At 35.8% G+C, this 27992-nt stretch overlaps 1 protein-coding gene across 2 annotated transcripts in view; it reads right to left on the minus strand.

Moving 5' to 3' along the window:
• Positions 1-27992, minus strand: part of CWC27 (CWC27 spliceosome associated cyclophilin) — a 193796-nt gene that overhangs the window by 18896 nt on the left and 146908 nt on the right. The window contains exons 12-14 of one of the 2 annotated variants that reach the window (XM_045075284.1): positions 14272-14381; positions 9685-9788; positions 9244-9583 (exon numbers count right to left, since the gene is read on the minus strand). In XM_045075284.1, coding sequence (XP_044931219.1) covers position 9583; positions 9685-9788; positions 14272-14381 — 215 coding nt within the window. In that variant the 3' untranslated portion in view covers positions 9244-9582. Of the gene's footprint in view, positions 1-9243; positions 9584-9684; positions 9789-14271; positions 14382-27992 lie in introns of those variants that run through there. The other variant, XM_004764556.3, reaches the window with a different exon arrangement.

Here is a 27992-nt window from a genome sequence, read left to right on the forward strand (position 1 = left end):
AGCAGTTTCACTTCCTTTAACCTAAGGAAATGACATTGAACATACAAAATATGTTAACTTGGATTATTCACTCATGAAAAACCATGAAAAATTGGATAAATTTTGTATAATAATTTCCATTCAATTCAAATTCTCCATTCTAAAAGTGTACATATATATATTGATAGAAAGAAGCATTAATGATCACTTTCTGGGGTATGAAATTACTATTGATTTTTTCTTTCCTGTTCTTTTTCAGTATTTCTTATATTGACTATTATAAACACAAATTAGGTTAATTTGGAGACTCGATATGACAATTTGTATAAATTTTATCTAAAAATTCTATGAAAGAAGATGGTACAATTAAAACTCTTTTTATAGAAATACAAACAAGTATATACAAATTCTGCATCTTCACTAAATTTCACCTGACATCTTACTATTGGGTTTTTCTGTCCCACTTTAAGCATCATTTTACTTTCAAATATGGTTAAAGTAATGGAACTTTTGTTCATATTTTCTTGATTGCCCGTGCACAATGGGAACTTTCATTTTGTACTGGCTTGGTTGCTATCTGTAACTCCCATTGTGAAATAAATTTTTACTGCTTTGTGCTTAATCCCAAGGACCTTGGCTCCTTAAATTTTCTTTCCAATAAAAATGAACTACTTATGCCTACAGGGCCTTTCTCTGTTTCAAAAAAAAAAAAAAAGATTGTAGAGAGAGTCCAAGTCCATAATCTATGATTGTGTCTTCCCAGGATAGAAAAGGTAGTCTTGTCCACCCCACCCTCCTTTTCTTTCTCTGAATGCTAAATTTACATCAGCTATACTCTGGAAGATTTAGGATTTTATAATCTTGATTCAGCTAAAGAAATTGCTTTATAATACTTCCTTTTCTCAAGACATTTTAAAATAGAGCCATCAAGCACAACTAGTATATTTACTGAATTTACATTCCTTTTTGGTCACAGACAACATAACTGAGGTAAAATAACATTTGCCTTTTCTTTATATCTTATTTTTCTTTGATAATATTACATGAAGACAACTATGTAACAATTTGTCAGTTTAATTAAGAATGTTTACTTTGTGCTGCTTTAGTAATTTGTCAGGCTTTACCAATATTACCTCAGTATTATACATGCCCCCTCCCTCTCTCACCCCTAATGTTCCCTGAGTATTTCCTTAGCATCGAGCACTTTATAACTTTATAACTGCTTTACATGAATTATCTCACTTAATTCTAATAATAATCATGAGGTAGATATTGTTATCTCCACTTTACAGGTGAAGAAACTGAGGCTTGCAATAGAGGTTGCTTGCTCAGGCAGTTTGATTTAACAGTTTGCAATATAATTAAAGGGTAATTCAACATGTAGGATTACAGAGACTCTCCATGGTGGTGCATTGTTTTTCTGTTCTTCTTCTTCTTTTTAAAGATTTATTTATTTGCAAGAGAGAGAGCACAAGCGGGGTGAAGGGCAGAGGAAGAAGCAGATTCCCCTGATCAGGGGAGCTGATCAGGGAGCCTGATGCAGGACTCAAATTCAATCCTGGAATTCCAGGATCATGATCCAAGCTGAAGGCAGATTCTTAACTGACTAAGCCACCCAGGTGCCCATGGTGGTGTATATCTTTAAAAGAATGCAGAAAGTATTCTGAACATGAGGATAGATGATATATGCTGTAACCACCTCTAGAAGACAGATATTATGATTTAGAATCAAAGGTCTATGAAAGTCAAGTTGATTCCCCCCGCTTCACTCTATTAATTATTACTTCATGCTGAAATCACTGTTCTGGAAGCAGCATAGGGTCTTACGTGTGACCAAGAGCCTCACCATTTATGACTGTGTGATCTTGGGCAAATAACCTACTTTTCTAGGCCAACGCTGCCTCATTTATAGAATGGGACTAACCCTAATTATCTGATGGAGTTGTAAGAAACAAATCCACCATAGCTGGTCTCTAACCTATGAGCCCTCTGAGGGTTAAATGAGGGAAGATAGCATTAAGGTCCTAGCAGGATACCTGAAATATAGCACATGCAAATATCTGCTTCAAGAATGAATTGGTAGGATTAAGAGCCACCTTTAACTCCTACTACCAGTAGAAGAATAGGATTGAAAAGCATAAAAAGTATGTATATTTAAAGTCAAGTATAAGTGACTTCTACTCCATCAGTTATTTTGTATTAATCTGAATAATTGATAATTGGGTAAAAATATACTTAACAGGCTATTGTTAAAAGAAAATGATGAGACTGCACATTAAAGTAACTCTGCAGACTTTCTAAAACCAAAAAGTCTGCGATATAAACATAAACACTCCATAAGCAAAAAAAAAAAAAAAATTAATCTAGGCACTGACCTTACAGACTTGACAAAAAAATTATTCAAAATGGATTATAGGGGTGCCTGGGTGGCTCAGTGGGTTAAAGCTTTCGGCTTAGGTCATGATCCCAGGGTCCTGGGATTGAGCCCCACATCGGGCTCTCTGCTCGGTGGGGAGCCTGCTTCCTCCTCTCTCTCTGCCTGCCTCTCTGCCTACTTGTGATCTCTGTCTGCCAAATAAATAAATAAATAAATAAATAAAATCTAAAAAAAAAAAAAAAAAAAAAAAAGAGGATTGTAGACCAAAGTAAATAAGTCATAGATGTGAAAAGCATGGCATAGGGAATATAGTCAATAATACTGTAATAACATTTTATGGTGGCAGAAGGTGATGACACTTATTGTGGTTGAGGAATGTAGAGAACTGTTGAATCAATGTCATATACCTGAAACTAATATAACACTGTATGTTAATTATACTTCAATTAAAAAATGGATCAAAGACTTAAATGCAACATGTAAATGTGTAAAACTCCTGGAAGATAACATAGGAGAAAATCTAGATGACTTTGGCTATTAGATGTAACACCAAAGGCATGATCCATGAAACAAGCAGTGGAGAAGACACACTTCACTGAAATTAAAAACTTTTGCTCTGTGAAAAACAATGTCCAGAGAATGAGAAGACAAGCCGCAGACTGGGAGAACATATTTACAAAAGACACATCTGAATATGCAAAGAACTTCTAAAACTCAATAATAAGAAAGTGAAAACCTGATTAAAAAGCAAGCAAAAAACCTTAGCAGGCACCTCACCAAAGTAGATATAAAGATGGCAAACAGCATGTAAAAGGATGATCAACATCATAGGTCACCGAGGAATTGAAAATTAAAATAACAGTGAAATACCACTCCACACCTATCAGAATGGTCAAATCCAAAACACTGAGAACACCAAATGCCAGTAAGGAAGTCAAGAAACAGGAACTCTCATTCATTGCAGCAGGAATGCAAAATGGTCAAGCCACTTTGGATGAGTTGTAAGTTAAACATGCTCTTACCATATGCTATAGAAGCCATGCTCCTTGGTATTTACCCCAAAACTTATGTCCACAGAAAAACTTACACATGGATATTTACAGCAGCTTTATACATAATTGCCAAAACTTGGAAGCAAGTGATTTTCCCTTTAGTAGGGATGTAAACTATACTACATAGTAGTATAGCAAAGTATACTACATACAGACAATGCACTATTATTCAGCACATAAAAAAAAGAGCTAGGAAGCCATGAAAGGATGTGGAGGAATTTTAAATGCATATTACTAAGTGAAAGTAGCCAACCTGAAAAAACTACATACTCTGTGAATCTGGAAAAGGCAAAACTATGCATACAGTAAAATAATCTTTGGTTGTCAGCATTATCTGGAAAGTGAGAGATGAAGAAGCAGAACATAGAGAATTTTTAGGGCAGTGCAACTACTCCACATGGTATTATAATGGTGGATACATGCCGTTATACATTTGTCCAAACCTATAGAAAATATATCACCGAGAGTGAGCCCTAATGTAAACTGTGGCCTTTGAGAGATAATGATATGTGAATGTAGGTTCATCATATTTAACAAATGTACCTCTTTGGTGTGAGATATTGATCGCTGAGATGATTGTGTTAGGGGAAAGGAGAGGCAGGGGAATATGGGAACTCTACACTTTCTGCTTATTTTTGCTGTGAATCTAAAACTGGTCTAAAAAAATAAAGTCTATTACAAAACACTTCTGAAAAAGAAGAAAAAAAACAGTTAAGTATCAGTTTGGAATTGTTATGGGCATTGTTAGGTTGGAAGCAGGTCTAGACCAATAGGTTGGGCACATTTAATTCAGAAAGCATTACTTTGGTACTGCGTGAAAACAAGGATCACAAACTGGGAAGTTGAATAAAGGTTCCCAGGACCTATAGATTGGGTTTTATATCTAACAAAGAATCATCATGAAGCAATGACACAATGACTAAAGATGCTTTAGTCCACCAGTTCTCAAAGTGTGACTTGGGGCTCTTTATGTCTCCAAAGTCAGTTATTTTAGTATGAATACTAAAACATTATTTGCCTTTTTTATTCTTATCTTATGAATGTACAGTGGAATTCTTCAGCAAATACCTGATGTGTAATATCAAAACGGAGTGCAGAAGCAGATGTAAGAATCCAGCTGATCTGTTATGTCAGATAGTAGAGATGTGTAAAAAAGGTAAATCAATGCCACTCTTCTTACTAGACTTTCTCCTATGAAAATACAATGGTTCTTTGTAAAAAATTTATGTTAACATGAAATGATTTTAGTGATTTTCTTTTAGTTTTAATTTTTAGAAGGTAAATATCAATAGATATATTTCATACAAATAAAAGCTCTTTGGAGTCCTCACTAATTTTTAAGAGTATAAAGGGGTCCAGAGATAAAATTTTTGAGATCTGCTCTCCTACCTAATGCTAAGGGGTAAAGAAGATCTCTCACTTGGCTAAGGTGGGCTTTCACTGTTCTCACAGTGTTTGTCCTCATACCTATATCTGGGCTTGTCTACATTTACTTACTACCCATGCCTGGTAATGTCCTGACTCCACTGAAGTAGAGACTAAAATTAAAATATTCATCTGTAGTTATTGCATCCTTTACTCAATACATGACTAAGCCATATACAAATTACAGTATGTATTATACACAAAAGGTGTTTACAGCTTTGCCAGTGAGATGAAGCAATGTCCTTCAATGGTACCTTATAAGGAGCTCTGAATGGGCCTATCAATAATTACTTTTATGTCTGCATTATTAAATTTTCACAATTTTGGATACTCAGACAACCAGTCCTTGTTATTTCTATGCTATGCTAACTCCAGAGGAACGCTTGAAAACTACTTCATGCTAATCTTGAACTCCAATCTCTAGCACAAACAAACTGTGACTGATGGACAAACTGATTTTTAATGCAAGTCAAGGTGCAATAATAAAACTGAAAAACAGAAACAAATAAAAGAAGAATCTAGATTCAAAAGTTCTAACTTATAAGATTATCTTGGAAGGAGAATTTTTCAGAACCAAGAACAAAACCACTTAGACCTGAGGATGCTGAGGAATCATGATGAAATCTGTACCAGTTTTATTAAAAACAGAAGCAAACCAGACTGTGTGTTTTTTAAAACTTTAAAAGGGCAAAGCATTTTTTTGTAAAATGTTATTCTCTTTCACTAAGTACAGCAGAGTACCTTAATTAATTCTTGAGATTGTCACAGCCCTAAAAGCAAGTCATAAAAATGGTATTTACATGGGTGTATAAACTGGAATGACGTTTTGGGAGGGCCACTTGAAAATATTTAGCAGAAACCCAATATGCATACCCACTGAGTAAGAAATTCCAGTTTTGCAATTAATCCAGAGAAAACTGGCAATGATGAAGACACATGGATGTTCACTACAGTGTTGTATATAATGATAAAAACTGGAAAGAGCCTAAATATCCAGCAACATAGGGCTGATCAAGTAAACTATGGTTTACCATATAATGGCATACTATGTGGCCATGATACAAAAATGTAAAAATTAATTATAAAATTATATATGGCAAGGAAAAGTACTTAATCAATATATATACTTAATCAGTATACTTACTATATATTGCTGAGGGGAAAAAAGCAAGTTATAAGATTACAGCATTACATAGTTTCATTTCTGCAAAAAAGATATATATATGTACATAAAAATATCAGGAAGGGTATAAATTAATAGTATTTACTGCTGGGTTTTGGATTACAGGTGATTTTTATTTATTTTCTTTGAGGGTCTGAATTCTGATTTGCTATAGTGAATATCTTTTCTTTATATAATAAAAATAATTATTAAAATACTTGAGGCAACCATTGCAATTGTTAGTATTTCTCTAATTCTTATGATAATGAATACTGTCTTATGGAAAGTGGTAGAGGAGAGTGAGGCGAGAAGACAAGGAGGGAGCAAAGCAGACAGATTTTATACTGTTTATTATTTTATCATGAATATTTGTGATAAAGTATTAGGTTAATCTTGGATTTAGCAATCTGGAAAAAAATTCAAAGGAACTTAGTAGCAAATAGTTAAATGTTCACAAAATCACACTTTAATCTCATAGATTTAATTTTTCTCCTCTCCTTGGAATGCTGGTTTTGTTCCTTAGGAGCAGGTGGCTTTCTTTTTTATGTCTCTCTATTATCCTGTCAGACACCGCTCTCTCAAAACTTTTCTGGGAACTAACCAAGCTTTATCTAACCAAACCCAAAATGGCATGTGGATTTCATCCACATGGTCATATGAATCTGTTGGCTGATGACTCCTGCCATATATCTAATCGGTTTTATAAAATCCATGCTTGAAGAAGGATTCTATAGCTATAAGAGTGTGATGCTGTGGGATGAAGAAATGTAGTGGGAAGGAGGCTACTTTAGCTGCTACATGGGAATCTGGGAGCCATCACTGCCACCAAATATTGGCAGCACATATCCCAACAAAGGAAGAATCCTAATAATTTTGAGTGAAAAATTTCTATCATGCATTTCAGCTTAGATCTACTAATAACACTTCTTTAAATGCTTTGTTAGTGAAATCTGGGAATAATTATCAAACACCATATACAGTGTTTACAATAGAATCATATTTCTTTTCTTTCTCTCCCCCTCCCACTTTTTTTTTTGCATAAAAAGTAGAATGCTGCTGAATGGTACCCAAATGTCTGTTGTATACCATGCCAATACAGCAGCTCAGCCAAAAATGCGAATAGAAGAGTTTGCCAAGTAAAAAAAAACATAACAAATTGGTAATGGTTTCTATCTTGACAGAAAATGAAAATGATCCCTCAATGTGTGGTCACTCATGTGGACACATAAAAATGTCTGAGAAGCAATCATTTTACCTCAGATAACAGACCCTGACAGTGTAGTACAGCACTGGCTGACTTTCACTTCTTAGAAAAGCAGTAACCGTGACCTACAAAATAGTCTGGTAACCATGTAATTTATGCATAACACACATGCACATGCCATGCACTCATAATATTTGCCATAAATCATTCTGAATATAAGACTTCTTTTCTGAGTGGAATATACTTTATGAGAGATGATCTAAATCACTAGAGACCTGATAAAGTGGAACGGGTGTATTTAGGAACAGAAAGGATGTTGTTGCTTACCGGGTTACAAAATTTCAATTGTCTATAGTGCAATAAAAAGGGTCCCATGTATTCTGTATGATTCTCTTTAGTACCCTGAACACAAAAGGTATTTTACTAGATGTTAAATAAAACAAATACGAAAAATGTGTACGTACAGAGTTTACAGTTCTGACTTTCTGTTAAGGAGACTGCAACTGAAGGTAGAAATGAACCCCCTGAAGACCATGTCTTTAACTTACTTACCTTTCCTTGACCACTTATTTTTGTTCCCCAGATGGAGAAGTGGTCAACATCATTGACCAGTGATTTTACCATCTGGTAAAGTTTTTCCATTTGTTTACTTTCTAATGAAGATGTTAGGACATAGATTGTACTGTGAAATCACCACAAAAGCAAGAATGACAATTTTAAAAACACTAATGATATCTATCTGAAGCTAATGAGGAATTCACAATGAGAAAATACTGAACCAAGTGTCTAGGAAGAACCCTGGGAAGTTAAATGGTCTTGCCAAGTTAAAAGTAAATTTGAATCCTGCGGGTTATGAGTTTCAAATGAAACTTCTGGGTTTAAATTTGTTGGTGACTTTCCTGTTCAATAAAAAAGGACTTAAATGGCTTATAAAAAGGTTAAAAAAACTTATTGGGCATCAAACTGCTCTTACAAAACACCATCTTGATGAGTTAAGTGTAAATGAATCAGAAACACATGGATCATGTTTCCTTAAAAAATGCATATGGATTCAAAAATAAGGGGAAGAGGACTTGGCAAAACATTTTTTTTATGTGGTGGCTGAACCCAAAACATTTGAAAGATATTTTGAGACATTCAAGGAATCCAAAATAAAACTAAACCTGTCTAGTCATATAAAAAACAGAAAGTTCTTCTTTGTAATGTGCATTTACCTCGATGGGTCAATCAACTGTCACTGAGCCTTCCCCTTTGGCACAGGACAGTGGGAGAAGCCAGCTTCTGCCTTTAAACAACTTTGAATTTAAGTGTAAACAAATACACATAAGTAATAGAAACCCATTAAAAAAGTCTCAGGGTTAAAAAAAAAATAACCTAGTCATACAGAAACTATATCTTGAGAAATACATAGGTACTTAAGGGTCCTAGGGGAGGTAGGATTCAGTCCATTCAAAAAATCATCCCCTCAGCCCTTTTGATTAAAGTTATATATAGTCATAGAATCTTGCTTAAATGTTTTCTTAATAAGTGTTTTTATGTCTTTTTTAATGTGTGTCCCAGCCCTCTTTCCTCCACCCTCTAGATTTGTGAGTACTCAACAAATCTTGCTGACTGGTTTCCTGGAGGATGGGAGTGTTGAGCAGTTTTGAAATAGGAGAGAGATGCTGTCTGGCAGAGAGGAGTGAGGCTATGATTCTGGGTTGGGGTAATGGCACATGTGACAGTTCAGAGGTTCCAGAGGGTGAGTCATATGTGGGGGGTGACCCACTGGCTTGCTTGCAGCAATGTGCTGGAGCCAGGGTGAGTGGGAGGTGAGGGCAGTTAGGTGTGGGGAGTCCTAATATACTACATGTGAAGTCAACTGGAGGACAGAGGAGTGTGATAAGGGAAAGCGCAATTCTTATTCCCTTTTTTCCCCCCTTTTTTGCCATTATAGGATAAAGTGCTAAGGATAGGACATATACGAGTCATTAATTCCTTTATTTCTTATCAGTGTCTTAAAAAGCTGAAAAATAGCCAAAGAAAAAAATAAGTTGACTGCGTATGAATTGCTAGGATCTTGTAGGTCATAAATTTTAAGAGGAACTTAGTAGGATTATGAAATGTATTACTGAGTCCTAAAATGTTTGTGGGACAGTGTAAAAAATTAATGATTTAGAATCTTTTGAGGCTGCTTTCTAGCTGTTTAATGTGAATCTTATCTTTTCCACAATATTAGAAAGTTATTTAGGACAGGGAGAAAGTCACATATTTCTTGTATATTTTCCGCTGGCTAGCATAATACTGGGAACACAGCGAGCACTCAATAAATGCTTACTCAAGTGAAATGAAGTCAAAGGTGCTGAAGCCCTATATAATGACAAGGGGATGATGAAAGGTGAAGTCTGAAAGAGAAAAAAAAGGGCGATATAGTGGGAATGTCCTAATAGCGTCTCTGCCCTGAGCCTTTTGTTCAGGGTTGATACCGAGGAATCAAAGCCCTTACCATCCTTCATCATCTTCTACTTCTGCTTCGGAAACGTCATTCTCGGGAGTTTCAGCAATTGCTTGAGTGAGTTTAGATTTAAACTGGTTCAGCAGCGCCAGGGTCTGAAATAACAATTACACTGCTAAGTTCTCTGATAAGGATAAATATAATTTTATAAAACTGCAACAAACCTTGAAATTGCTTTGTTTGCATCTGCACTGACATTTTCCCTCAGACACAGGTGACTGCTTTCTGACTTAGGGAACATAAATTTGCTTATATAAAAGATTCCTAAACAAAAAAATGTATGTTTGTTAATGGCTAACTGTTAATGTCCATAGAAAATGATGTACTTTACTAAAATATGCAAAATTAAAACTAAAATACCAAAAATAAATACTATTTGTCACTGAATAAATTTCCATGAACTTAAAAAGTTCATTGTTAAGGAAGGTAAAATGAACACATTAACTGTTAGAAGATGAGTAAATGGGAGTGACATTTTTAGAAAGCAATTTAAATTTATCAGAAGCCTTAAGATGATCATTCCTTTTGATTCGATCACTTTTTTTTTTAAAGATTTTTATTTATTTATTTATTTATTTAAGTAGGCAGAGAGGCAGGCAGAGAGAGGGGGGCGGGAAGCAGGCTCCCCGCTGAGCAAAGAGCCCGATGCGGGGCTCGATCCCAGGACTCTGGGATCATGACCTGAGCCAAAGGTAGAGGCTTTAACCCACTGAGCCACCCACGCGCCCCTCCAGGAATCCATGAAGAGAAATTGTGTGAAACATGGAAAATGGCTTATGCAAAAAGTGTACACTGCAGCAGTACTCATACAAGTTCTCATGGAAACATGTTAAAATGTCTGTCAATAAGGAACTAGATAAATTTCCTAAAAAACAGTGACTATGCATGCCATTACACTATTATAAAAATTATATTCATGAAATATTACATTCTATTGTTAAGTAAAAGAAGTAGGGCATAATTACCATGATTCAGTAGGTTTTTTAAAAAGAGACCATGTCTCTAATTTTTGTTTTTCTCCTGTATCCTTTGTGGGTAACAAACAATCACATTGTCCCCTGGCTATAACTTAACAGTTGACTCCAGATTTTGAGCAGAGAACAAAAGTTGGAAAAAAATTTTTTTCCCTACAATTTAAAAAACTACATAATTGTGAAATGGGGTGAAGTACTACCTGTCTAAAAAATCAAATGTCTAATTAAGATACTGTAATATTGAATTCAGTACTAAAATATTCATATTTCATAAGAAAAAAGATTTATAATAATTCAGTATGTGAGTAACAAGTACAATAAGGAGTCACAATAAATTGCTAGGCTCCGTAATTTATCTAGGAAATACCATTAAGACCATGGTTCATGAAAAATGAACTTAAGCTCAGTAAAGACAGGTGGTGCAAGAATCAAAGACAGTTATTGCTAAAAATGATAATGAAAGTGTCTTATATACTTTATAAGGTCTGTAAAATTTAATGCCCACATGAACAACAGGTGAAAATATACACATTGCCATGGCTATTGAATGAGATGAGTTTTGGGGAAACACTATAAATTCCTACAGAATATCCTCATAGGCATTCTAAGGGCTGCCTAGATATTTTATTCTGTTTCAGGAGTAATTAAAAGACTAAGTAATTAAAAGACTAAGCTCTTCAAGCAGTGTTAACAGATAAAGAAGATATCCCTTGTTTTTAAACCTCACTCATTAAAAGAAAATTTTGCTTACAAACTTCTGTATTTGTTTTATAAGAAAAAGTTTAATTTAGAGATACTAGAAAACAGGAGAAGCAAAACAAAAATATCTATTATCCCACAACTAGGAATAACAATTGTCGACATTTTGGCAAATATCCTTAAAGACTTTTTAGGTGTTTTTGTGTATATGTGTATGAGCTTATATATCTATTATATATATTATACAAAATATATCTGTATATGCATATTTCTATATCTATAAAGTAAACACTGATTTTTTTAAAGATTTTATTTATTTATTTGAGAGAGGGAGAGAGAGTGAGCTTGTGCAAGAGCCTGAGCAGGGAGGGGTAGGGGAAGAGGAAGAAGCGGACTTCCTGCTGAACAGGAAGCCTGACGCAGGGCTCTATCCCAGGACCCTAGGATCATGACCTGAGCCAAAGGCAGATGCCTAACAGACTGAGCCACCCAGATGCCCCAAGCCCATCAATTTTTAATGGTGGATATTTGTACACTTGGAAATGTCTTTTTCTAAAGGCATAAAGAAAAATGAAAACAAAGGAGACTTCTTAGTGGAATCAAATTTAAAAGCCTCCTGGAAAATTATGCTAGACCTGGATCTTTTTCCTTGAGTTGAAAGTGGCAAGGCTGTCTATTTTTAGAGCCAATTAGCCTGCTACGGGCCTTTGCTCAGAGGAGGGGGACTGCAGCAAGTAGAAAACATCATCTTGGCCTTTTTTGGCTTCTCCTGTATTCAGGATTAGACTTTTCTCTAGCTGCATTCTAAAGGCAAGGGAAGACACAAGGCAGAACAATAAACATCACAAAAATAATGGGGCACAACACAGACTAAAAATAGGATTTGGGCCACCTGGGTAGCTCAGTCAGTTAAGCGCCTTCAGTTCAGTTCATGATCCCAGGTTCCTGGGATAGAACCCCACGTCAGGCTCCCTGCTTAGCAGGGAGTCTGCTTCTCCCTCTCCCTCTGCCCTTACCCCCTGCTCATGCTCTCTCTCTCTCTTTCTCTCTGACTTGTTCTCTCTCTCTCTCAAGTAAATAAATAAAATTAAAAAAAAAAAAAAGAAGATAGGATTTACATAGGGACATTTCTGTTTGGCATCTATTAAGGGAGTTAGTCTTCTGGTTTTTGCTGAAGGAATGAATGGCAACTACTTATAGCATGGCTCTTCAGCATAGTGAGAATTATCCTAGCAGGAGGAAACTGTTTTGAAGAGGCCCTGCCTTCGCAGACTTTGTTGCATGTGTATCTACACGTAAGAGTCTCCTCAGTGGGCCTCTGCACCTCTAGTCCTGTCCCGGTTCAGTATACTCTCTCTACTGCAGCCAGGTTGGAGGGATCTTCCTAAGCTGCAAATGAGATCATGTCACTTCCTTCTTTCAATGGCTCCCCACTGCCCTTAGGATAAATTTAAATTTTTTAATATGACTCAAAAATGCCTCACATGAGTTGGCTTCTGCTTACCTCTCTAGCATCATCTTTCTCTTAGTTTATGTTACAGTCATACTTAACATATAGTTCTTTGTAAAGAGATCAGCTACTCTTCCTTTTGTCTGGCTACCTATCTATTCAACCATCACAGTTCAACTGCTGAATCATTTTCTCAGTGAGGCCTTCCCAGATTCTCAGACCATCTATTAGGTCCTATTAGATGTTTCCATAGTTCCCTGTACTTAACCTGTCACAATGCTCACCTTTTTTTAATGGTATTACTTAACTGGCTCTTTTCCCTAATAGCTCAGGACATATGTGTGTCTACCTTGCTTACCACCAAATATCCTGATTAGTACATGGTTCTTAATAATTATTTGCTAGGAAGCAAAAAAGAGGAGTCCATGAATAAGAGTGATCCTTGGGTATCTTTGGTAGTATTATTGACTGCAGTTGCTATTCACTGTGACTCCATGAAAACAAGTTAATAATGTACTTTTTCTTAATTTCATTTGATATGCCATTTCTTTTGAAAATTGCTCAAATTCATCCTCTATAATTACAATTTCCTGTATCTGACTTCTTGTAGAACTTTCTTATGATTATTTTCATGCTAAGTACTGATGCATGATTCTGCTTTACCAGGAATTGGGTGTCATTTATAATGTAGTCCCTGATTATATTAATTTATCCAAATAGACTTAGGCTTTTTAATTTACTTTTATTTTGCCTATTTTATCCATATACCTAAAATGGCATTTTCTCAAATAGATATACATGGCAGCATCACAAATAAATGATTTTGGTCTTCCCCCTAGCTTTTCAACATGAATGACTGCTGGAGATATTTATTTTATTAAATGCCAAGTGTTGCATGGTATATAAAATTGACTTTCAGATTGTGGAGCTTTTTTATTCTTATTTCTAACAGTCATCTTTTATGAGTTCTTAAAAATTCATAAATTATTTGAAACAAGAAGAGTCCTGTGATATTATTTACAATAGAAATCAACTAGTGGACTGAATGCCTTATTTACAGGCAGTTTACAATTTTGAGCAGAACTGGCTAGTCAGTATGTGAGATGCTGTGCTAGAAGAAATCTCTTCACCATTTATAATCGCCACCACTCCATTTTATATTTACTTAGACAAAGGTTCTACCTGGCTACTGAGAATATGTGACTTTATATGGTTCCTATGCTTGATATGGGAGTACAAGGTTGAAACCTGGAAGTTTTAGGCTTTTTGCCTACAATATCTGGAAAGAACATGAGTGTCCAAGATTCCTGTCACCCCACACTCTACGGATATATCTTTTTTCATTTTTAAGAGGTAGTGTTTTTCTGATGTGTAATCAAATCAGGTTTCATTAGCGACACCTCAAGACCATTAAAAGGCAATGCGTTACATATAGATTTAGGCTTATGAAGTTACCTGGTCTTCCCGGGAAGTCCCCTTCTTTGCCTGTTGCTTTCTCAGAGCTTCATACTTTTGCTTTTCTCTTCTGTATTCTGCAACAGCATCATCAGGAGCAGTTTCATCCTCTGAAGAATAATACAATATTCTTAGAATAAATAATAAAAAGGCTATGTGGTTTCATATTAACATCTATGCTTATTACAGAAGAGGAGGTCAGAACCTGGGATTGGTTTTCACCCATGTGAAAATCAAACCAGGGACATCTGGGTGGCTCAGTCATTAAGCATCTGCCTTTGGCTCAAGTCATGATCCCAGGACCCTGGGACTGAGCCCCATATTGTGCTCCCCGCTCAGCGGGAAGCCTGCTTCTCCTACTCCCTCTGCTCCTCCCCCTGCTCCTGTTCCCTCTCTTGCTGTCTCTGTCAAATATATAAATAAAATATTTAAAAAATTTTAAATAAAAACAAAACCAATAACTATTTCCTGTGCTAGGCAATGATCAATGTTGACTTATCAACCAATTTTATAAACATCTTTATTATATAATGTATTATTGTAGTTCTCACTTGTTTGAATATAAAATCACCTATCTCGCTTTTAAAATAATTAAGAGGGGCGCCTGGGTGGCTCAGTGGGTTAAAGCCTCTGCTTTCAGCTCAGGTCATGATCCCAGGGTCCTGGGATCGAGCCCTGCATCGGGCTCTCTGCCTAGTGGGGAGCCTGCTTCCTCCCCTCTCTCTCTCTCTGCCTGCTTCTCTGCCTATTTGTGATCTCTGTCTGTCAAATAAATAAATAAATAAATAAATAAATAAATAATATTTAAGGTTCTCCTAAAATTCAGCCCTGCTGTTTTACATTCTTCTCCTGTTTATAAGATACAATTGTTTGATATTGGTTGATTTTCCAGCAACCTGCCACTTCTGTTGCTCACTCAGTTAAAGCAACAACAGCAACAACTAATAAACAAGTTCAATTTGATGTTATCGTAAAAAACAAGTATATCCAACGAATAAGTCGGGACAGCTATCAGAAGCAGATCAAAGTAATTTTTACTAAGTTAGAAATTAGAAAACCGATTTATAGATTTGATCCTGCAATACTTCCCTGTGAAGATCAGTTAACATCTGGGTTTATGGAGCACAGTTTTGTCTCAAGAAGAGTACTAACATTTTGTATTAACTTACATGCATTCGTATTAGTGAAAATTTATGATTGAAAAATAAAAAAACCAAAACCAACAACCTATCTCTTATCTTTGGCTGGCAAATGAAGATGAGCCAGATGTAATCAAGAATGCCAGTAATCTTTCTATTCAAGCCTTGGTTTGTTGCTTACATCTTTGTTACATGGTTTGAAGAATGTTATTAATGTGCAGTGTATTAAAAATCAGCCATTTTGTTTGAGATTTTCTAATGCTGTGACATTTGCTGCATAAACCCAACTGTGTGAAAAATCTGGTCAACTATTCTATTTCATAAATGAGTATATCACATTAGTATAAGTACTTCCCTTTACAATATGATCAACTATGAGTAATTATAGCATGTTAATTTTTTATTTTTATTTCTCAGAAGTATATTCTGAATAATTTCCTTCATTTTATAATTCAGTTTATTAATCCTTTGTTTAGTTATAATTACTCAGTTTTTTTTTTTTAAGATTTATTTATTTATTTGACAGAGAGAGATTACAAGCAGGCAGAGAGGCAGGCAGAGAGAGAGAGGAGGAAGCAGGCTCCCTGCTGAGCAGAGAGCCCGATGCGGGACTCAATCCCAGGACCCTGAGATCATGAGGTGAGCCGAAGGCAGCGGCTTAACCCACTGAGCCACCCAGGCGCCCCTAATTAATCAGTTTTTTTTTTTTAAAGATTTTATTTATTTATTTGACAGACAGAGATCACAAGTAGGCAGAGAGGCAGGCAGAGAGAGAGAGAGGAGGAAGCAGGCTTCCTGCTGAGCAGAGAGCCCGATGTGGGACTCGATCCCAGGACCCTGAGATCATGACCTGAGCCGAAGGCAGCGGCTTAACCCACTGAGCCACCCAGGCGCCCCTAATCAGTTTTTAAGATGTAAGCTAAGCAATTGATTTTAATTATATTTTTATTTCTAGGCATTTTTTTGGGTTATTCTTTTGGTTATTCATCTGTTCTTTTAATAGTCTCAGTCTTTTTAAAATTAAATTTAGTCCTTTAAAAATCTCTTTTAATTATTTAAAACACCTGTTATGTTGTATCTTTCAGATTCTTCTTGGGGATCTCTCTTGGGGAAAGTCTTCTGACTCTCTTCCTAGACTCATCAATTCTCTATGTGTTTTCTAATTTTTGACTGTGAGTTTATATTTAGCTAGAGCTGCATCTCCATCATGCTCTGTAGGAATTCTAGGCACCCAGGATTGTTTAAGAGTTTCTACAAAAAACTTTTGCATTTGTTTCTACCAGGCAATTTAGGGGGTCCAGTAGTCTAGACATTTTTTTTTTCAAGTTAATTTCTTGGCTTAGGATTCCTATACCATATAGGGAATGTATATTCAGACTTTGTAGCCATGCCTGGTAGAGGTTTAGAGTTTTGCTTTTTTGAAAAACTTTTTTTTTTTTTTTTTTAATTTCCCCCACATAGAGGTCTGAAACATGACAAGCTTCATTGTGGCCTTCCTGACGAGGTGTATGGTTTTTCTAGTTTCCATTTCTCTTGAGTCACAGCCACATCTCTCTCCAAGTCTGAGACTAAAACTCCCAGCTTCTAGCTAGTAGAGCCTACATCTGGTTCCATTACCCCCCTGGGCAACGATAATATCACCTTGCGCACTTAATGCTCTTTTCCCCCCCCTTTGTTTCTGGTACCTAGGACCTTTCTTTTTTTATCCTTCTCTCTCTTCTCTCTTTCTCTCCCTCTCTTAAGCTTAGCTAAGTATTTAAATTGGGCGGGATCATATTTTATCCAGCATTTCTATATATGTGTAGAAGAAGGAAGGTCTGTGCTAACTCAGTCCATGTTGCCAGAACAGGAAGTAGCACATTCATTTCTCATGTGCTTGAATCCCCCTGAATAAACAAAAATTGAATAAGTGACTGGATGATTTTAGTGACATAAAACTGGCTAATAAAATACACAAGGAGTTTGAAAAGTTTAGTTTTTCTAAGTACAGACTGTTCTGCTTTTACTTTTCTTATAAATCTCAATATACAGTGGATGATAATTCATAAATAATGATGATATAATATGATGACTATTTGTCATTAACTGAAATTTCTACAAAATATGCTAAATAAATAGGAAGGAAGAGTGGTAGGGAAACAAAAGAACATTTACCAAAGAGTATATGTTAGGCACCATGTTAAAGTGCTTTGATGATCTATAAAGGATCCATACACCAAATGAGGAAACAGGAATTACAAAACGGTAGAGCTGGCATTTGAGCACACTGTGCTTAGTGACTTCAACTAAAACTTCAATCCAGAAAATAAAATTTTACCTAGTGTCTCTCATATGTGGGCATTCTGAGAAATGCTATGAAAGACATCTAAAACAAAAATGATACAAACTTTTCATTCTATAGTGTAGTCTAAAGGGTGAAACAAACCTAAGATATGTGAAAATAGTTAAGAAATCAAGCCACTGACTTTAAATTTCAAATTGCTGATTCCTTAGAGGGCTTAAAGCTTACATATGTTATAGTATTAGAATAAAGTATCTCAGCTATCTCTGAGATAATATAGGTAGGTAATATATGTGAAAGGGTCTGGTGAAAAGAATGTCCAACATCACTATAATCATCAGTTTATCACTGGACTATCAGCTCACTAGAGCACCAGAGTTAGAAGTTACCTTAAGGATCGACCAATCTACCTTCTCAGTCAATAGGTAAGGGAACCAGTGTTTAGGTGAGTGAAGTTTCTCAGCCAGTCTCCCAGAGGGATCACCAGCAGAGCCTGGGCTAAAACGTGTGTTCTGACGCTTAGTTTAAGTGACAAAGTTAAGTACTGCACTTCTGTCCTTGCATGTTATAAAGAATGCCTTAACCCCTCCTCTAAGAGCTAGTCAGAAACTTAATCCTTGCTCCACTTGAATCTCTTCACTGTGAAAACTTTTTGTTCTGAACATAAAGGGACGATGACTCAATTGTGGTTACTTAATTAATGAACCAATGGTATCCATCTACAAATCTCGTTTTATAGATAAAGGGCTTATTCCCTCCACTGTCTCAGGATCAGCGCTCAAGTTGCTTAACAGCTCCAAGTAGTTGTTACATTCATTCATTTTTTTGAAAAAGGCTTATTGAATAATCAGTATGTATCAGAAACTGTTAGTAAGGCTGCTTATAAATTATTTTAAATATGCTGGCATCCAGTACTTCGAGGAAATTTATGAAAAATTTCCGTAATAAATGAAAACTTTTATATGAATAAAAGTAATATGTTACTGCTAATAGTAAATAGCATTTGAAAACAAAACGGATAGACTTTAATGGACACAGAAAACATCAATGCTGGTGATACCTAGTTGTACTTATCATACTTTCTGGAAGCTAAAAAGTATGTTTTCTTTTCTTTTTTTTTTTTTTTTTAAAGATTTTATTTTTATTTATTTGACAGAGAGAAATCACAAGTAGTCGGAGAGGCAGGCAGAGAGAGAGAGAGGAAGGGAAGCAGGCTCCCTGCTGAGCAGAGAGCCCGATGCGGGACCGATCCCAGGATCCCGAGATCATGACCTGAGCCGAAGGCAGAGGCTTAACCCACTGAGCCACCCAGGCGCCCCAAAAGTATGTTTTCTTAAAATAAAATTTTATGGGGCTCCTGGGTGGCTAGTGGGTTACGCCTCTGCCTTCGGCTCAGGTCATGATCTTGGGTTGTGGGATCCAGCCCCCTGTTGGGCTTTCTGCTCGGTGGAGAGCCTGCTTCCCCCTTTCTCTTTGCCTGCCTCTCTGTCTACTTGTGATCTCTGTCAAATAAATAAAATCTTAAAAAAAAATTAAAAAATAAAATAACATTTTATATACACCAGTTCTTAATTCTAGGAAAAGTACCAGCTTGAAAAGCGATATCCATGATAGCTAACATTTTAAGTACTCATTATGTGCCAGATACCAGTACCTGAATTACTTGCTTAATCCTGATAACCAACCCTATAAGGAAGGCATAGTATTAGCCCTATTTTGCTGATAAGGAAATTAAGGTAGTAAAAGGTTAAATAACTTATTAAGGGACTATAAACATGAGAATATAAACCCATGTAGTCTGGTTCTAAATGACAAGTTTTTAACCACTTTGGTTATTTCTTCTTCATGTCTGACACACAAGAGAACAGAAAGTACTCCAATTCAACATAAAAAGGCTTCAGGTTACCAGCTGGATGTATCTGATGAAATAAAATCCTACCAAAAAAGGTTCTATATTCCTCCTAGACCATGATAAGTGGGAAATACAGTTTGCCAAAACGTGGGTTTATGTAAATAATTTCTACCTAGGAAGAATTCTCAATGATTTTTTCTTGATAGTCCTTAATTAGTCATATCCCCCTTCATTTGAACCTTTAAACAGTTTAAATACTATTATCATAACTGCTTCTTTGTCTGTACTGCCCCCTAGTCTACAAACTCACATGGCAGGTATTATGCCCTGTTTGTGGCCTAGCATATGCCTTGCATATAGTATGTACTCAATAAATAGTAGCTGAATAGACAAATGAACAATCTGATCATTCTTAGATCTTAAATTACAGCAGTGTCCATAGTCGTCTTATTGCTTTTGTGGATGAAAGACTCTTTGAGGGACTTGTAGGGGCTCAGGGCCCTTAGCATACAAATACTTTTTCAGCAGATAGTTGTTTAATTAAATTGAGTTAGAGATAAATAATTTATGACATGTATTAAATAGGTAAGAGGAGTAGAAGTCAACTTTAAGGTAGTTACTTCTGATTACTTGAACATTAAGCTTTCTAGGTAGAATCTGTTAGAGTTGTAGCCATTGATTGAAGCTTCACCATATCCTTGAGGAGCTACTGGGGATAAACTATATATTCTCCCCCCAGTCAGAATGCCCATTTTTTGGTTTGTTTTATAAGGAAAATATATTATGGAAATTATAATAATGGGGATATTCTTTGCCATTAAGATGAGAGCCTATATATACTTTTTATTATCATTTTCATAATTATAATCCATAGCATTTATTGAATGACAGGAGGTTAAATTTGTACTAATTTGGGGGGTTATTTATTTATTAAAGATTTTATTTATTTATTTGAGAGGGAGCCAGAATGAGAGTGGGGAGAAGCAAGAGGGATTGAGAGACAGAGAGAGAGAGAGAGAGAGAGAGAGAGAAGCAGACTCCCTACTGAACAGAAAGCCTGATGCAGGAATCAATCCCAGGTCCCTGAAATCGTGACCTGAGCTGAAGGCAGACACTTAACTGACTGAGCCACCCAGGTGCCCTGTACTAATTTTGTTTTAAAGATAATTAAAAGTTGCTTAGATGATGTCCTTAGAAAGTGAATCAGAAGAAAACTGGTCTCTTTATCCTATAAAATTGCCAAGATGAAAATTATTCACAACAATGAAATTATTTAATAGAGGTGTCTTATGCCCATTACAAGACTAGGCAGAAATTTAGAGGAAGACTAGGCTGAAAGTTTAATTTATTTCTGTACTGTGAACTAAAATAAGAAATCCATGATTTAATTCATTTTATTTAACCACTTCTTATTTTCAGCATATTTTTTGTTACGAATTGAATACTGGCTCCATCTGGTGGTCAAAATAAGCCTGTAGTTCCATGAAAATAAGTCAAAAGTGGTTAAATAATTCAGGAACTGCCTGAAGTATGCTTGAACACTGAACACTGGCATATGCTTTATTCACTGAACAGTGATTAAAGGGAATTCAGTCTACATTTACATGGAATTTTTCTTTTTCTTTTGCTGTTGTTCATCCTAGCTTCATTGCTTCAGGTTATTTTAGGCTTAAAATAACCCTCAAAATAAAGTAATACACAGTATTTTCCTGTGTTTTCCTATTAACTGAGTAGAGAAATGTGAAAGTAACAAGTTATAATACAGTTAAATTAATCCAGACTTTTAGACTGTATTCCATTTTGAATATAAATACAAAAATACTTATTTTCACTATTTGTATTTTATGAATTTGACTATGTGGTGGTCAGCTTTTATTGAATTTAATAGGAGCTCTTGATGCTTCTTAGATTTTGATGTCTGTGCCCTTCCCCACATTAGGGAAGTTTTCAGCTGTATTTTACTCGAATAAACCTTATGCCCATTTTTCTCCTCATCTTCTGGGACTCCTATGAAATGAATGTTACTACGTTTTAATAAGTCATTGAGTTTCCTAAGTATCCCTTTGTGATTCATTACTTTTTTTTCTCTCTCCATTTCAGCTTCATTGTTTTCCATAGTTTTAATCTTATATATTGCTGGTTCACTCCTCTGATTTGTCCATCTTTATTTTTATGGCCTCCGTTTGGGTTTGCATCTTGGTTGGAGCAGTTTTTTTTTTCCCCCCAAGATTTTACTTATTTATTTGAGAGAGAGTGAGAGAGCACAAGTGGGGCAAGGAGCAGAGGGAGAAGCAGACCCCCGGCTCAGCAGGGAGCCCAATGTGGGGCTCGATCCTGGGACTGTAGGATCGTGAGCTGAAGGCAGACACTTAACCGACTGAGCTACCAAGGTGCCCCTCGGTTAGAGCATTTTTAATTTGGCCTGACTAGGTTTTAGTTTTTTTTTTTTTTAATCTCTGCACAAGAATACTGACTTTCAGTTGTATTTTCCATTAAACATTTCTAGCAGGGGTAGCCTATGAATAAATGAGAGTTCATATATAGGGGCTCTGTATAATTATAATCTACTGGCTACTTAATCTTAATTTTTTTTAAAAGATTTTATTTATTTATTTGATAGGTAGAGATCTCAAGTAGACAGAGAGAGAGAGAGGAGGAAGCAGGCCCCACGCCAGGCAGAGAGCCCGATGCGGGGCTCGATCCCAGGACCCTGAGATCATGACCTGAGCTGAAGGCAGAGGCTTTAACCCACTGAGCCACTCACAGGTGCCCCGTTAATCTTAATTTTTAAATTCACTATAAAAGGAGTATGTCCATAATCACAATACAAAATATTAGTACTATAAAGTTCTTAGGCAGCAATAACTGCTCATTTACAGATGAAAAAACTGAGGTTTTGAGAGGTCAAATGATTGTGCTAAGCTTGGAATATCAGATCCAGATCTTCTGACAACTTAATGTTGTTTCCTTTCTACATACACTACTGTGTGTTCTTTCTCTTTAGAATGTGTAATCACCACAGATGTATTTCATTATAGTCTAATAATCACTTTGAAATTATATCCATTTATACTACAATGTGACCATTTATAAAATGGCATGACTCTCCAATATAGATTTAATTCTCTAATTGGGAGTTTTCTTAATTTTAATTTTTGTTATTTTCCCTTAAGTTATTAGAAATTTTTTAAAACTTATTTTAATGTCCCGGTCCTATCCAAATACAAAATTTTAACTTTTACTTCCCCCAGTATATTGCTTTGTGGAGTTTATAATTCAAATAGCAGTCGTGTTGGTAATGACTTATATAACAACACATACATTAGTTACCACAAAGTATTATACTAAAAATCAATTCAAATAAATTAAATGAACTTATCTAATAAATTAAGAGATGAAGAGAACTTATATCAGTAAAGACAGGTTCTGAACCCTAAACATGAAATTGCCTTAAATTACTAATACATTTTTTTTTATTATATAGACTCTGTCTGATAAGTTTTTTTAAAATCAGATGTTTCTCCACTTTTCTGAAAAATGATCACAAGAAACAATTACAATATAAAAATGAGTACTGAGAATTATTGAGGGGCATTAATAGCTTTACTTCTGGGGCTCTAACTTTCCACCTATCTGTTCTACTCTGTTGTTTCTGTTCAAATTTACTTCATTCTTCCTCACTTGGACACTAGGATTAGCACAGAGATTGATTGATTTTGCCCCCACGTTTCTCAACAGAGCACACTTTGTGTACTTCTCCAGATGGTGTGACCCACAGTTCTTGCAGTTTGATGGCCATTTTGATAACATCCCTATGTTGAACTGTCACTCTAGATATGGAAACTACAAATTTTATACTCTGTGTTGTAGCAATAAGAAAAGATATACAAAATTCTTTAAGATAAAAAGATTTCATGAAGCAAATCAGGGCAGATACTAAAGAATTGGTACCTAAAATTGCCTAAGGCTATAATTATCCTAGTAAATTAAACACTGCAGAATATCTGCATTTCTAATAGCACTTAAAGGAGAGTTCTACTGTTCTGCAGTAAATTTATGAGGTACTTTTCTCCAAGTAGTTATAAGAGTTTACAGACCAATTCAAAATAGTGCTTAAATACTTGCATGTGTGATACACATGGGCTTCTTTTTATCCCCTGTGTGACTGAGGCATTGAAGCAATAAAGTAGCTTCTAAAATATAAGTTAAGACCACTACTACTAGTACTATCATCACTTTTTAGGACCTAGCATGTCTGAGATATAATACTAAGAACTCTGTGCCTGCTCTCTCACTTAATTCTTTTTCTTGTAACAACACAATGGGTATTATCGTCTCTTTTATGAAAGAGGAAACAGGTTTAGAGAGGTTAAGTATCGTGCTCAAGGTTATATGGCTAATAAATGATAGAGCAAGGATTTGAAATCAGGGCTGTTGGACTTCAAAGCCCATGCTATTTCTACTCTATTACACTGCAAGCAGTTATGGGAACGAAGAGGGGCACTACTGTATATGGCAGTGAGTGAAATATAGATGGTTCCCAATGTAAGAAGCTTTTAAGCTGGAAAAGGGATAAGACAGCTATACTCTTTAACTGTGCAGTGTTACAAATGACGTAAGAGAGGTCCTGATAAAGTACTTAGGAAATTCATGCAGAGGAGACAGAGGAAAGGTGGGAGGAGGAAGTGGCAGGATCACTGGGCCTTGTAGGAGAAAGAAGATTAAGCCATAGCAGGTAGAAGAGACACCATAACCAAGCAGGAAGACAACAGAGGACAGTATGCACAAGAGAAAGAGAAAAAAATGTTCTGTGAAAGTGAAGAATGGGTTGAATAAGATAGGGAATAAGGAAAATAAGAAAAATCTGATCATGCAAGTACCTAAGTGCTAGATTAATGAATTGGAACTTTATTTTGGTAAGTAACAAGTAGCCACAAGACCTATCTTCTAGGTCTGTATTGCAAGGAAATTATTTACAAGTATCTGCAAGCCTTTTGTTAAACTCAACGAAGTATGTTGAACCACCTTACACTGGTATGTTGTTTGAACTCATTTCTAAAATAAAATAAAAAAAAGAAAAGAAAAAATTTAAAGTGTATTTTCTTATTATGATACTAGTTTGAGTTAGTTGGTAAAATGGAGGCTAAAGTTGCAAGTTTTCTGATACCCACACTTCTCTTAATGAAAACAATGCCTTCTTCAGTAGTTCAGAAGACAAAGACAAATAAGTGAGAGAGAGAGAAGAGACTGACTCCTAAAATCTTGTTAGAATTTTCCCTAATTAGTTTAAGAAGGAACTTTGAAATGTATCCTGGTAAAATTATTTTTCCATATCTATCAGAATAGTCTGACTTAAATATGAAAATATGTGCAATTACTTCAAAGTACCATGCCCAATTGTTTCTGGCTGTGTTCACTATATCTCAGAATTTTTTAACCTGCCTAGACCATATTCTCTACTAAAAGTACACTTACTCTGATTCAGATTTCACCCCTCTTCCTCAATTCCCATCTTAAATGATATCTCTAACAAACTAAATTTTGAGAGAAGGTGAGGGTAGGGCAAAGGTTATCAAGTTATGCTTCATCTGAAGTTGACCTGTGTTCAGATATGCTTTCTGGAACCTGGGGTTGGAGTCTGAGTTGGATGGGGGTCACCTTGCTTAGTCTTACTGGTACTGCTATCTGCTGTAAGCCAGCCCTCAATCTGCCGATTCTGGCTTCCAGCTAACATGTCATTTTGCTTGTAGCTTATTTTATTTTATGTTTTATTTATTTTTTAATTTTCTTTTTCTCTTTTTTTATTTCTTCTTCCTTTTAAGATTTTAGTTATTTATTTGGCAGAGAGAGAGACACACACAGCGAGAGAGGGAACACAAGCAGGGACAGTGGGAGAAGGAGAAGCAGGCTTCCTGCTGAGCAGAGAGCCCAATGAGGGGCTGGATCCCAGGACTCTGAGATCATGACCTGAGCCGAAGGCAGATGCTTAACAACTGAGCCACCCAGGTGTCCCTGTTTTTTAATTTTTTTAAGGAAACACTGCTTTATAGCTTTATAATGGAAAGAATAGTGGACGAAGTTCTGACTCCTCAAATCTGTTTGAGTTAGGCTGAATATTAAATGTCTTCAATGCTTTGGCTCCTTCGTTTGCGAAACGGTAACTATAGAACTTGTTTACTCTACTTCTTCTGACTGTTACAGAACTAAATGTAAAGAGGCAAATGACAAGACTTTGTAAACTGTTCATATTATATAAATATGAGGTGTTATTTGGCACTGAATACAGTGCACCATATTTTATGTCTATAAGCTACTTTATAGTTATGGCTTCCTTCAAAAAATTAAATCTCATTTGAAGAAGCAAGGAGTAGATATATTTTTCATTTTATTAACATATTTGTTTGAATAAAAATATTTCTGTATATTAAGTCATACTTTCAAAGCACTAATAGGATTCATAATTGGAAGAAAATTAGACAATCCTTTTGTGAAGTGAATTATCAAAACTTAATTTATATTTCCACAAATTTGGGATGTTCAAATGTAACATTCTTATCATGACGCTTACCTATGAATCTGAATTTGCTTAAGAATAACCTGGGGTGCCTGGCTGGCTCAGTTGGTGGAGCATGCGACTCTTGATCTCAGGGTAGTGAGTTTGAGCCCCACATTGGGTATAGGGATTGGTTAAAAAAAAAAAAAATCTTGGGGGCACCTGGGTGGCTCAGTCCTTAAGCATCTGCCTTCAGGTCATGATCCCAGGGTCTTGGGATGGAGCCCCAAGTTGCACTCCCTGCTCAGCAGGAAGCTTGCTTCTCCCTCTCCCACTCCCCTTGCTTGTGTTCCCTCTCTCCCTGTGTCTTTCTCTGTCAAGTAAATAAAAATCTTAAAAAAAAAAAAAACTTAAAAAAAAAAAAAGAATAAGCACTATCTGCTAGCATATGTTCTGCTCTACTTATCCTCTACCTGTAGGACACTTGTACAAATAGTGCTTTCCGCATGCCAGTCAGTACCCTAAGTGTTTTATGCAAGATAATGTATTTAATATAACAGGAAAGGAGTTGCCACTAGATGTATCCTTTTGAAAAAAGCCAAAATTTGGAAAAGCATGTGATAAGTGAGCTATGATTGAGATGGGTACCAAGCTGGACCTAAGAAAGTGAGTTCCTAGAGGGCAGGAACTTTTCTATTTTATTCACCATTTTATGTCTAGAGATTGAACAACTGCTTATAAGGTTTCAGATACTTGACATATTATTTAAATGAATTAAGATTTTTTTTTTAAAAGGAAGGCGGTTTTTCAGAGGAAAATGGGATTCCTAGGGAAAGTTAATTGAAAGACGGAGTGGGGAGAGAGAAGGGGCAAAGCAGAAGAATCTGAATAACTGGCCTTCCTTGTCCCAAACCCTGAAAAGCTGCAGTCATCAGGTGCCACCTTAAGCTTAATGTCTCTGAACATTTCTTTTGTGGTACCTGCAGCCAAAAAATGATCAGGAAACAATGGAAATATAATACTCATTAGGATGATAGATCAACTAAAGTTAAAGTGTCTGAACTCTATATTATAAAAACATATGTGCTGGGGAAAGAAAAAAAGTTGTTTTTTAAAGTGCTTGAGATGGGACACCTGGGTGGCTCAGTTGGTTAAGCGGCTGCCTTCAGCTCAGATCATGATCCCAGCGTCCTGGGATCGAGTCCTACATCGGGCTCCTTGCTCGGCAGGGAGCCTGCTTCTCTCTCTGTCTCTTCCTGCCACTCTGTCTGCATGTGCTTGCTCTCTCTCTCTCTCTGACAAATAAATAAATAAAATCTTTAAAGTGCTTGAGCTTTGAAATGGCATTAATTAATCAGTTAATAAGGGTTATTTGGGTTTGTCTGGTTAATTTCATAAGCTGAAATTATTAACTCAAGCAATCTTATATTTTTTTCTTAGTGAAGTGAAAAATTTCTCACCCTCTTATTTTGGATTATAACATAATTACAGACACATTCTCACTGATTAATTTAAAAAAAAAAAAACTACCTTTGGCTTAGTCACAAAACAAAGCCAACACACTGAATGGACTGGGTTCAATATTTTGAGTTAGCAACTTCACATTCTTTTCTCAGCTTTGTCACTCACTGGAGTGAAAGCTTGAGTTGCTTCACAAATGCTTTGTCTCTATTGTCTTAGATGGTCAATTCTTTATTAATTACTATTTTCTTTAAGGCATTTAATGTGGTAAATTAATTAGTATGCTACACTGTTAAAATATGCAAGGCAGTTAAAGTATGGATAATAGAAAAACAAGCAAGCCGACCTTGAGAAATATTTCTGAGAAACTGAGTTGACTGGATTATATCCCAGTAGTCTGTCTAACATCTTAACAAGATACCACAGACCAGCAAGTCTTTGGCTTAGTAAATATTGCAACCATTTTCTCTTTAACTACAATCAAATTGGTAAGAA

This window comes from Mustela putorius, unplaced genomic scaffold (assembly GCF_011764305.1).
Source record: "Mustela putorius furo isolate JIRA1106 unplaced genomic scaffold, ASM1176430v1.1 tig00000145_pilon_pilon_pilon, whole genome shotgun sequence".
Classification (NCBI taxonomy): Eukaryota; Metazoa; Chordata; class Mammalia; order Carnivora; family Mustelidae; genus Mustela; species Mustela putorius.